Source organism: Pelecanus crispus, chromosome Z (genome assembly GCF_030463565.1).
Source record: "Pelecanus crispus isolate bPelCri1 chromosome Z, bPelCri1.pri, whole genome shotgun sequence".
NCBI lineage: Eukaryota > Metazoa > Chordata > Aves > Pelecaniformes > Pelecanidae > Pelecanus > Pelecanus crispus.
In genome coordinates, this window is record NC_134676.1 from 5059695 (window position 1) to 5072353 (window position 12659).

The following is a 12659-nucleotide window of genomic DNA, read 5'->3' on the forward strand; positions in this document are numbered from 1 at the left end:
AGGCAATTTGACAAGAATTTGAAGTGATTGCTGAAATAAGCAGCATGAGAAACATTGCTGAAGCCTCACATTTGATACAACATGTGCCAAAATGCTTGAGGATTTCTCGCTTAACCCTTTCAACTCCCAGAAAGCTCTGCTGGGACCTGTGCTTTACTAACCTGATGATCTTAGAGATCCTTTCCAACCGTAATGATTCCTAGTTTTTACTTTATTACTTTTATTATCATTTTACTTTTGTGTTCAAAAAACGGGCAGAGGTGGCACTTTGGGACATGGTTTAGTGGGCATGGGGGTGTTGGGTTGATGGTTGGACTGCTGATCTTAGAGATCCTTTCCAACCTTAACGATTCCTAGTTTTACTTCATTAAAAAATAATCCAGCCACCAAGCCAGGAAACATGAAATTGCTACTCTCCCCTGAATTGGTTTAGTGGTGGAGTTGGTAGTGTTAGGTTAATGGTTGGACTGGATGATCTTAAAGGTCTTTTCCAACCTAAACGATTCTACGTTTCCATAGCCTCTCTGGATTACCACGGGGACACGATGCCTGCCTGAGTCTTGGCACTTTTCTCCCTGGCAGACTAAATCCTACGTCTCGCACATGGGACTGGTTGTGAAGCACGCCGTCCCAGCAGGGCTGGGCCTTGGTCGGCGGATCACGACAAGGGAGAGAGCCCCTCACACCGTAAGCACAACCGCCTGTTGCCATGAGGTTCTCCTCAGCTTGCGATGCTGCCATCCCGTCACCGTCACCTCTGACGGCGCCTGTGGGGTCAGCTTTTAGGTTTCGCGCGTTATCAGCAGACCACCTAATAAATTTTAAGTTCCTCTGTTGTATCGGTAAGGAAACCCACACGGCGCTGCACATCGTGTCCCTTTTACCCTGCCATTTCCAGAGCGCAGACGAGATGAGAGCACTCCCCTATGGTGCTTTTTCTTCTGCCACCCGCAGCTGCTACAAGACACCCACAGCTCCCAGAAAAGGGGGGACACCCCCCCAACCACCCCTTGCCCCACACCACCGCCTCTGCCTTGCAGCCCCTCACACTCCTGCCCCATGCCCGATGTCCCCAGCCCCGGGGCTGCCCCACAGCCCTCACACCCCGCCCCTGTGCCTCGCACCTCGGCCCCTGCCCGCCTCATGCCCCCAGCCCCGCCCCACAGCCCTCGCACCCCGCCCCTGTGCCTCGCACCTCGGCCCCTGCCCGCCTCATGCCCCCAGCCCCGCCCCACAGCCCTCGCACCCCGGTCTCCTGTGCCTCGCACCCCGGCCCCTGCCCACCTCATGCCCCCAGCCCCGCCCCACAGCCCTCGCACCCCGCCCCTGTGCCTCGCACCTCGGCCCCTGCCCGCCTCATGCCCCCAGCCCCGCCCCACAGCCCTCGCACCCCGGTCTCCTGTGCCTCGCACCCCGGCCCCTGCCCGCCTCATGCCCCCAGCCCCGCCCCACAGCCCTTGCACCCCGCCCCTGTGCCTCGCACCTCGGCCCCTGCCCGCCTCATGCCCCCAGCCCCGGGCCGCTCCACAGCCCTCGCACCCCGCCCCTGTGCCTCGCACCCCGGCCCCTGCCCGCCTCATGCCCCCAGCCCCGGGCCACTCCACAGCCCTCGCACCCCGCCCCTGTGCCTCGCACCCCGGCCCCTGCCCGCCTCATGCCCCCAGCCCCGCCCCACAGCCCTCGCACCCCGGCCCCTGTGCCTCGCACCTCGGCCCCTGCCCGCCTCATGCCCCCAGCCCCACCCCACAGCCCTCGCACCCCGCCCCACAGCCCTCGCACCTCGGCCCCTGCCCGCCTCATGCCCCCAGCCCCGCCCCACAGCCCTCGCACCCCGGTCTCCTGTGCCTCGCACCTCGGCCCCTGCCCGCCTCATGCCCCCAGCCCCGCCCCACAGCCCTCGCACCCCGGCCCCTGTGCCTCGCACCTCGGCCCCTGCCCGCCTCATGCCCCCAGCCCCGCCCCACAGCCCTCGCACCCCGGTCTCCTGTGCCTCGCACCCCGGCCCCTGCCCGCCTCATGCCCCCAGCCCCGCCCCACAGCCCTCGCACCCCGCCCCTGTGCCTCGCACCTCGGCCCCTGCCCGCCTCATGCCCCCAGCCCCGCCCCACAGCCCTCGCACCCCGGTCTCCTGTGCCTCGCACCTCGGCCCCTGCCCGCCTCATGCCCCCAGCCCCGGGCCGCTCCACAGCCCTCGCACCCCGCCCCTGTGCCTCGCACCCCGGCCCCTGCCCGCCTCATGCCCCCAGCCCCGCCCCACAGCCCTCGCACCCCGGCCCCTGTGCCTCGCACCTCGGCCCCTGCCCGCCTCATGCCCCCAGCCCCGCCCCACAGCCCTCGCACCCCGCCCCTGTGCCTCGCACCTCGGCCCCTGCCCGCCTCATGCCCCCAGCCCCGCCCCACAGCCCTCGCACCCCGGTCTCCTGTGCCTCGCACCTCGGCCCCTGCCCGCCTCATGCCCCCAGCCCCGGGCCGCTCCACAGCCCTCGCACCCCGCCCCTGTGCCTCGCACCCCGGCCCCTGCCCGCCTCATGCCCCCAGCCCCGCCCCACAGCCCTCGCACCCCGGCCCCTGTGCCTCGCACCTCGGCCCCTGCCCGCCTCATGCCCCCAGCCCCGCCCCACAGCCCTCGCACCCCGCCCCACAGCCCTCGCACCTCGGCCCCTGCCCGCCTCATGCCCCCAGCCCCGCCCCACAGCCCTCGCACCCCGGTCTCCTGTGCCTCGCACCTCGGCCCCTGCCCGCCTCATGCCCCCAGCCCCGCCCCACCGCCGCTCCCCGCCCCTTCCGCCGGCCGAGGGCCATTTCAAGGGCACCTGCCGCAACGGGATATTTTTCTAAAAGCCCCATTTCTTTTTTTTTTTTTAATTATTTTTTATATATCCACATACTCCCCCACCGCTCAGAGGGGCGGGGCGGGGGAAGGCGACACGACGCCTGGGGGGGGGGGGAAGCACTTCCGGGCCGCGCCCCGCCGCGCGCCGCGGGCGTGGCCTCGCCGCCAAAAGGGGCGGAGCGCACCGCCGCCATTTTGTGGAGAGAGCGCGGGGCCGGCAGCCGCCTCCTCTTCGCTTCAGTCTTCTCCGGAGGAGCCGCTGCCCGCCGCCATGCTCTCCGCCCGTGTGGCTGCCGCCCTCGCCCGCTCCCTGCCGCGGCAGGCCGGCCTGGTGAGCGCGGCTTCTCCCTGGAGCGAGCGGGCGGGTGCGGGGGGGGGGGGGGGGGGGGGACGGGCGCCGCCGCCATCTTGGGGGCCGCGGTGACATTGAGGGGCCGCGGCCTCCCGTTCTCCGGAGGCTGGGGCGGGGGGTGTGTGTGGGGGGCTCGCCTCAGAGCTGGGGGACAGCGGGGCCTGACCCCATGCTGAGGAGCGGGGGTGCCCATACCTGAGGGCTGGTGGGGGTCTAGGGGACGGCATGCCCTTCCCCGGAGGTGCAGATTGGCACTGCGGGGCTTCGGGTTAATGCCTGAAGGCTGCTAGAACCCAGTCAGCGTTAGGGATTTGAGCTGTGAGGCTTTGCCAGGTGGCATTTGTTTTTTTCCCCTGTGTTTGTGGGAGAGCGAGGGTGCGAAGATCTGTCAGGGCCTGTTCCCGGCCAGTGTCCCTTGTGAAGGTGAATGGAGGAGAGGCCTGGTCAGGCTTTCAGAGAAAAAGCACTGACACTGCATGGGACTGCACTGCGAGCTTTGCTTGGGATGTAGGACTATAATTTTTTAATGCATTCACTATCACAGATTTTTTTTTTTAGTTCTGCTATCATATCTGTTCTAGCCATACTTCAGAAATTCTGTAGTTAGATTTTTCTTAGAAAGGCCAACCATTAGAAGACACAATCTTATTTCTCCCTTGTGCGAAACCGTGAAGGGTGCAATGATTTCTTTGTGGCAAACGAGAGGAGGTGTTGCTTTGGGAGGTGCTGCGGTGCTGTGATGGTGACATCGGTGCAATGCAGAAAAATGCAGCAAGCAAGTTAGAGCAATCTCCTTTACCATCTGTCCTTGCTCAGAAGTGCTGCACTTGGTTCCGTAACTACAAGTTGTGAATGGAGTGCTGTGGGGCTCATCTGAAAACTGAGACACATTAAATGTATAATAAGCTCATGATCAAAAACTTCAGTGTGTTATCTCGTCACATTTTTTTTTTTGATGATTAAGGAAATCTCACTGTTACTGAAACAATTACTTATTTTAGATTTCCAGAAACGCCCTGGGTGCAGCATTTGTTGCTACAAGAAACATCCATGCCTCCAAAACATGCTTTCAGAAAACTGGTGAGTCTGAGAAAGGTTTTCATATAAGAGTGAGGTTTAGGAACTTGCTCTATCAGATAAAAGGGAATTTGAGTGTGGAGTGTGAGGGGTGGGGGGGTTGTCAGTTGACAAAACACTTGACATTTATGTACTGACAGTGTTTGACAGTAAACTATCTGTTACACAGTCACATCCAGGAGACTTGACTTGAATAATTATTCAGATTATGCCCAGGCCAAAGGAGTGGTTATATGGCAGTTGGCTTACACAGCTTACCTGCTTCATGAGGATTTGATTCAGTCTTCAACTCCTGCAGAATTATTTGAAAAAATGCCTCAAATTCCAGTTTCCTGTCTTGTTTGTAACAGTATGAAGGAACGGATGACTTTCCCAGGCCTGCCTGGGTTTGACCTTGTGTCCTTGAGCATAATGCTTTTGCTGCCAGCATCTTGATGTTAGAGAAGGCAGCAGCATTACATTGCTGTATTCTTGGTAGTGGTTTGTGTACAATTTTTGAAGTGGTTTAGGATGATTAAAGGTATTACTGGGAAATAACAGTTTCACAGTGTTGTTTACTGTTTCCTAGCTGCAGAAATAAAAAGTTGTTGGAGGTATGCTGCCAAACAGATTTGAGGAAGATGGAGAATACATTTTTATAGCTTATATCAAACAACTTTCTTCTTAAATATATTGAGTTCCTTTAAATATATTTGGATCTTGGATTACCAATCAGTTGGCAGGGTGTTTTGATGCATTCAGTCTAAGTAAATGCTCTGCAAGCAGAGCTAGCACATCCGTTCTTTCTGAGTGAAGTCTGATCTATTTAATCTAATGGTTTTCTAGGGAGAGAGATTGCTAATAGTGTAGGATATAATGAAGGAAATTGGTAACTAAACAGCCATCAGTGTTTTGATTGAAGCTGACTGGTGATGAGTTGAAGCTGCTTTTATTGGCTGTGAATACAGAAGCTGTTATTTATCTTACGTATCATATGTAAGGAAGAGTGTTGCTTGCTAGACCTTGAGGCATACCTGAGAAAGGGTACCTTGGCTTGTGAATTCAAGACAAGCTTACTGAATTCATACTCTGCCTGAATGTGCTAAATCTGGTTTGAAAATTCTCTTCCCAGGCACTGCTGAGGTATCCTCTATTCTGGAGGAACGGATTTTGGGAGCCGACACCTCTGCTGAACTTGAGGAGACTGGCCGTGTGCTCTCAATTGGTGATGGTATTGCCCGTGTGTACGGCCTAAGAAATGTCCAGGCAGAAGAAATGGTTGAATTCTCTTCTGGACTGAAGGTAAGCTTTCAGTGAAGAAGTTTGTTTAGCCTAGAAATAGAAAAACTTTTTTAAGGAGAATCTGAGACTATGCTTAGGAAGACCATTAGTTACCCATATAGACCTTTTACAGACTTTATTGCAACTTTAATGTGTAGTAACTAGTTGAAATAAAACTACAAAAGGCAAATATTCTTTGAACTTCTAATACGTTGCAAAAGCAAATACTCTTTGAATTTGTAATACTTTGCTTTCAGTATTAGTGTATGGTTCTTGGCAAGCATCTGAACTTTATCTGTCTTCATCTAGGGAGTATTAAGAATGAATCTGGTGTTGGATTTTGTTTTCTTTGGCTTCAGGCTGGCTTTTCTGTTTACTGTTGAGTAGTAGCCTCTGTGCTCCAATACAGTGTGCAGTTTGCTGAATTCTTACAGTCCTGAGAGTAGACTAGATTTAAAAAGCTGTCTGACTATTCGGAGAGTACTGCAACATCTCTTACTATGTTTTTAATGACCTAACTCGCCTTAGGTAGAGAAGAAGCCAGTGCTTTTCCCTTGTCCAGTTCCTAGGCAGGAGAGAAATGTTGTATTTGAACCCTGCTTATCCTTTTTTCTTTTTAGAGAGATAAATGACTTAATGGTAGACTGCTGCAAGTGTAACTAATTATGTAGTAAGCTGAAGGCTCCGGCAGGTTCTCTCACCGGTATGGAAGAACATACACGCATTGTACATAAAAGCAGAACATTGAGTATTGTTACAAATAAGATAGAGATAAGATGATGTTGGATGTTCCACACTGTAGAATAATCGTATTTGTGTTAAACTGTCAAAATTTTGTAAACGTTGGTATGGGTTTTCTCAGGATAATGTGATCTTTGTCCTAGGGTATGTCCTTGAATTTGGAGCCCGACAATGTTGGTGTTGTCGTGTTTGGTAATGACAGACTGATCAAGGAGGGGGATGTTGTGAAGAGGACTGGTGCCATTGTGGATGTTCCAGTTGGGGAGGAGCTGCTGGGCCGCGTTGTAGATGCCCTGGGCAATCCAATTGATGGGAAGGTAAGCATAACTAGGTGTTTACTGCCTCCGCTTGTATCTGTGCCATACAGGTGGCAACAGGGTTTTCTTCTCTCTTTTAAGGGTGCTATTACATCTAAGACGCGTAGAAGAGTTGGCTTAAAGGCCCCTGGGATCATTCCCAGAATCTCTGTGCGTGAACCTATGCAGACTGGTATTAAGGCTGTGGACAGCTTGGTGCCAATTGGTCGTGGCCAGCGTGAGCTGATCATCGGTGACAGGCAGACTGGGTAAGTTAAATGCCCAAGCCAAAAGTGTTTCGTTAAAGAGAGACATGAGTACAGCGTGCTCCGCTGTACCAAGCTGAACACAGAACTGCGTGGAGGTTGGGAGGACCGTAGGCAGCTTCATTTACCAATCTCTGCCTTCCACAGGAAAACTTCAATTGCAATTGACACAATAATCAACCAGAAACGATTTAATGATGGAACAGATGAGAAAAAGAAGCTGTACTGTATCTATGTTGCAATTGGCCAGAAGAGATCTACTGTTGCTCAGCTGGTGAAGAGGCTCACTGATGCAGGTACAGATTTTTGAAGATGGTTGAGCCTGGCAGCCAGTGACATCCTGTTCTCATTATAATGCTGAATACTACAATGAACTCTCCTCACTGCGAGTATGGACAGAATTCTTTTGTTATTAGATGTGAGAACTACTTGCTTTTCTGGACAAGAAATCTTTCTAGGTATCTAGGGGAAAAAAACCCGTCTTTTGCTACATTGCATTAGAAGACTAGTGTGAGCCCCCAAAACTGCTGAATTGCTTCTGGAAAAGTCACCTTCCATGGGTTTTTTTAGTGGAGTTCAGAGAGCTTCCTCTTGGCAGTCAGGCAGGCCTGATGACAAGCTACGGCCTGCAAGTATTTATAGACTTGGCATGTTTCATATGTGTGCACGTCAGTGTGAATGGCAGTTGCAAGTTTAGTGAAGAGACTTTACTGCCAAAACATGGACTTTACAGCCCAAATGTAAGGGATTAAACGATAGCATCTTTTCAGAAACTGTGATCTCGTTGACCAAGGCTGCATATGTAAAAGAGCTTGCAAGAGATCAGGCACCTTGCCTCTTGCTTGCTGGTCAAGCAGAGTCATACCTAGAAGAAAACTAAACCCATTTTAAAGACAGTAATTTGTTTGGTGCTATGAAACAACGGGTAGTATCTCCTTGCAGAAACCAGGACAGACTTTAAGGGTGAGTTACTCCTGGAACCAAAGTGTATGTTAGTGAAAGTTTAAACTTCATTTTAAATGGGAAAGCAGTCTGCAAGTGTTAGACATTAGCTGCCATGAACTTGCTTTTGAAACTTCCTGAGTTAGTTGAGCTGACAGACGTGTTACTCTAGTACAGCGTTCTTTGCTTTAACAATGTCGTGATGCTGCCTGGGCTTGCTTCAGCAACTAGAACTTCACATGCCTCTTGTATTTGCTGCTGATGGGCATGAGGAGGTAATGTATTCAGGGGCACTTGTCTCTGATTCTTTCCAGATGCCATGAAGTACACGATTGTGGTGTCTGCCACAGCATCCGATGCAGCACCCCTTCAGTATCTGGCTCCCTATTCAGGCTGCTCCATGGGGGAATACTTCAGAGACAATGGAAAACACGCGTTAATCATCTATGATGACTTATCCAAACAGGTCAGGAAACGTGTTTATAGGCCTCATAGTGTAGCATTGGTGTTTGTAGCTGTAAGATGACCTCAGGTTTAAAAATTCAAAATTTTAAATGAGATGCTGAAGTCTGAGAGCTTTTTTTTATACCACGCAGGCTGTTGCCTATCGTCAGATGTCTCTGCTGCTGCGTCGTCCACCCGGTCGTGAAGCCTACCCGGGTGATGTGTTCTACCTGCACTCTCGCCTGCTGGAGAGAGCAGCCAAGATGAACGATGCCTTTGGAGGTGGCTCTCTGACCGCCTTGCCTGTCATTGAAACTCAGGCTGGTGATGTGTCTGCTTACATTCCAACCAATGTCATCTCCATCACTGATGGACAGGTAGGACATCTTCTTCACATGCCAGTACTTCTGTGTGACTTACTGACAGGTCTCTGAGGAGGCTTTCAGGCTTCTGCCTAAGATGATAAAACAATTTTCTCCTACAGATCTTCTTGGAAACTGAGTTGTTCTACAAAGGTATCCGTCCAGCCATCAATGTGGGTCTGTCTGTGTCCCGTGTAGGTTCTGCTGCTCAGACCAGGGCTATGAAGCAGGTAAGCATGAAACTGCTGCTCCTCCTCTGGCTAGAGACAAGTAGTGTGTAGGTTTTTTAACCCATTTCACTCTAAATTCAGAGTTGTGAACAGAGAGGGAATAAAGCTTTGGATTCCTTAGCGTTATGAAATAATAAAAGAACAAACTTTGGGGATCTCTGATATTTCCATTGCCTGTTGAGAGAGGGGGGGAAAAGGGAAAATAGTATCTGCATAAAGATGCAGGACTACTAAGTTTCAGTACGCTGAACTGGGTACTGATCTAACTAGAAATAGAGAATGCTTTCTTAATGCTGTGCTTCTTTTAATCCAGATACGGAATTAGAGAGGTTTAATACCAGCTGTGCCCGTTTTAGGGAGGAATAGCATGCTCGTGTTAAAAGGCCAAGCAGACAGTGGGATTTTTAGAAATGCATCTAATCGTCTGTCAGAGTCTTGAGATTCACTTGACTGGTATGCAAGGCAGAGCTGACTTGTGACAACTGTCAGCTGAAGATAGAACCTTCAAGCTACTAGCCTCATGTAAAAACTGGTCAAACTGGACCTGTATCTTGTGTTGTAGGTGGCAGGTACCATGAAGCTGGAATTGGCTCAGTATCGTGAAGTAGCTGCCTTTGCTCAGTTCGGCTCTGATCTGGATGCTGCCACACAGCAGCTGCTGAACCGTGGTGTACGTCTGACAGAGCTCCTCAAACAAGGACAGTATGGTGAGTGTCTCGGAAGTAACGAGTCTGTGTTTCCCGTCAGTCTCTTGGGCTAACAAGGCTGGTCTTTGTGGCAGGATTAAGACATTCTGTGGACACAGTAAACGTAGATTTATTTGAACCGTGTTGTATATGTGCAGTTGATCTTCAGAGAAGTAGTACTGTTGTGTCCTGATGCAAGAGTTACCAACGGCCTGAATGCTTTCTTTTCTGCAGTTCCCATGGCTATTGAGGAGCAGGTTGCAGTCATCTACGCTGGTGTAAGAGGTCACTTGGACAAGCTGGAGCCCAGCAAAATCACTAAATTTGAGAGTGCTTTCCTAGCTCACGTACTCAGCCAGCACCAGGCCCTCCTCTCCACAATCAGGTATGATGATTTCTCTTACTTCATCCCAAGGGTATCGACTTGATGGCTGGAGCACAGATAACGGTCGCTGAACTGTGAATTTAGTGTGTCTCAGAACGTCAGGCCTTAAGCTGCCTGTACCAGCACTGGAGGTTAAATCAGCCTTCCTACTGGCCTCGCACTGTCCAGAGCTCAGCTTCTTGCCTCCAGTCTTTACGTAGCAAATCCAGCTGATGCTTCAAGTGAACCTACCTGAATACCACTCTGAATCTGATACTGAAATCACTTAATCTAGTCAATTCCCCTATTTGATAGCTTTACGCTATTACGGTACTGTGGATTAAGTGCTGCTTGCTGCCTTCCCTGCCGCTGCGTGTGGACTGTTTGGGATTGAGTACTTCTGTAGTCCTGTCCTGTAAACTGGTCCTAGCTTTGTTGTGTGAGTCGAATCATGTGCCTTCCGTCACTGAGGCGTAGCTCTGTAGAAGAGTCTTGTTGAACTATGGGCTCAAGCTGTGTCAGGGGAGGTTTAGATTGGATATTAGGAAAAATTTCTTCACAGAAAGAGTGGTCAAGTGTTGGAACAGGCTGCCCAGAGAGGTGGGGGAGTCCCCATCCCTGGAAGTGTTCAAAAAATGGGCAGAGGTGGCACTTTGGGACATGGTTTAGTGGGCATGGGGGTGTTGGGTTGATGGTTGGGCTGATGATCTCAGAGATCCTTTCCAACCTTAGTGATTCCTAGTTTTACTTTCATTATAAATAATCCAGCCACCAAGCCAGGAAATGTGAAATTGCTACTCTCCCCTTAACTGGTTTAGTGGTGGACTTGGTAGTGTTAGGTCAATGGTTGGACTGGATGATCTTAAAGGTCTTTTCCAGCCTAAATGATTCTGTGATTCTAACTACGTGCAGCTGTTTTGAAAGCATTTGTTGACAAACCTGAGTTCAAGACAACTAACTTCTTTAGAAGGGTTGTTATGTTAGTTTCAGTGGTACAGCTTCATGCATCAGACAGAAATGTGTTTTCGTCTGTGAATTTGGTTAGAAATTGGAAGGTTCACTGTAAAGTTTTAATTTGCCTCAGTCAGGGATTGACCATATGTCTATTTGTGCATCAGAAGTTTAACTGAACTCTTTCAACAGGACCGAAGGAAAGATCTCTGACCAGACAGAAGCTAAGTTGAAGGAAATAGTCACAAGTTTCCTGGCTACGTTCGAGGCATAAACTCTTTAACTGTCCAAACAGACCAGGCTGTCGTGATCCCATGCTCCAGCTCCATCAAAGACTTAAAAGTATGTGCGACTTGAATGTACAGATCTCAGAATAAAAGTTTCCATGTCAAAAGGCTTGTATAGTCTGTTCTAAATTACTGCCTTTCTGGCTGGCTGCTTGAACAACATGTGCCTTTAAAACCACAGAGTTGAGCTCCCCTGGATGCACACTTGCTAAAGGAACTCTGAAAAATGAGGGGGCCTCGAGCTGTTGGGTGGATCGAACTGCCCTTACGAGAACGAGGAGTGGATAGCAGCTGGACTCTGTGGCCAAGCCTGTGGTTCCTGTTGTGACAGGGCTGAGGGTTGCTCTTGCAGTTTTTACCCTTTTCACCTGATGGCTGTTCTCAGAGAAGGGCGTACAGCTGGGGAAGCTGTTTCTGCTGTCTTGTGGGTGCTAACTAGTCAGGCCTCACAGGATGAACAGTCTGATACCATGACAATCCTACTCGAGGGTAGGATGGCCCTGCAGAGGGACCTGGACAGGCTGGATTGATGGGCTGAGGCCAGCTGTATGAGGTTCAACAAGGCCAAGTGCCGGGTCCTGCACTTGGGTCACAACAACCCCATGCAGCGCTGCAGGCTTGGGGAAGAGTGGCTGGGAAGCTGCCTGGCCAAAAAGGACCTGGGGGTGTTGGTAGACAGCCAGCTGAACATGAGCCAGCAGTGTGCCCAGGTGGCCAAGGCGGCCAGCAGCATCCTGGCTTGTGTCAGGAATAGTGTGGCCAGCAGGAGCAGGGCAGGGATCATCCCCCTGTACTCGGCACTGGTGAGGCCGCACCTGGAATGCTGTGTCCAGTTTTGGGCCCCTCAATACAAGAAGGACATTGGGGTGCTGGGGCGTGTCCAGAGAAGGGCAACGGAGCTGGGGCAGGGTCTGGAGCACAGGGCTGGTGGGGAGCGGCTGAGGGAGCTGGGGGTGTTCAGCCTGGAGAAGAGGAGGCTGAGGGGAGACCTGATCGCTCTGCAGCTCCTGACAGGAGGGGGCAGGGAGGGGGGTGTTGGTCTCTTCTCCAAAGTAAGTGATAGGATGAGAGGAAACGGCCTCAAGTTGCATCAGGGGAGGTTTAGATTGGATATTAGGAAAAATTTTTTCATGGAAAGAGTGGTGAACCCTGTGCAGCTCTGCGTCCCCGTGCAGTGCCCACCCACAGCTGAGCTCACACATTACTGCTGCTTTCTCCCTGATGTCCCAGCCATTTCAGGCTTCCCATATTACCTTCTACACATCTTCTCCCCAAGTAGCTAGCGATAGAACAAGAGGAAATGGGCTCAAGCTGCGCCAGGCGAGGTTTAGATTGGATATTAGGAAAAATTTCTTCACAGAAAGAGTGGTCAAGTGTTGGAACAGGCTGCCCAGAGAGGTGGGGGAGTCCCCATCCCTGGAGGGGTTCAAAAAACGGGCAGACGTGGCACTTTGGGACATGGTTTAGTGGGCATGGGGGTGTTGGGTTGATGGTTGGGCTGATGATCTTAGAAATCCTTTCCAACCTTAATGACTCCTAGTTTTACTTTCATTATAAATAATCCAGCC

The 12659-nt window shown here is 51.5% G+C and overlaps 1 protein-coding gene across 2 annotated transcripts; it reads left to right on the forward strand.

Moving 5' to 3' along the window:
- The first annotated feature begins 3104 nt into the window (after window positions 1-3104).
- ATP5F1A (ATP synthase F1 subunit alpha) lies at window positions 3105-11212 on the forward strand. Of its 2 annotated transcripts, none has more exons than XM_075725824.1 (12): window positions 3105-3164; window positions 4187-4265; window positions 5374-5543; window positions 6407-6514; window positions 6662-6828; window positions 6973-7121; window positions 8082-8233; window positions 8364-8588; window positions 8696-8803; window positions 9366-9510; window positions 9724-9874; window positions 10997-11212. In XM_075725824.1, the coding sequence occupies exons 1-12, from the start codon at window positions 3105-3107 to the stop codon at window positions 11076-11078; spliced, it is 1596 nt and encodes a 531-aa protein (XP_075581939.1). In that variant the 3' UTR covers window positions 11079-11212. The 2 variants fall into 2 exon arrangements, with proteins under 2 accessions (XP_075581939.1, XP_075581938.1); XM_075725823.1 differs by having other exon boundaries at window positions 6407-6580; window positions 10997-11211.
- The last annotated feature ends 1447 nt before the right edge of the window (window positions 11213-12659 follow it).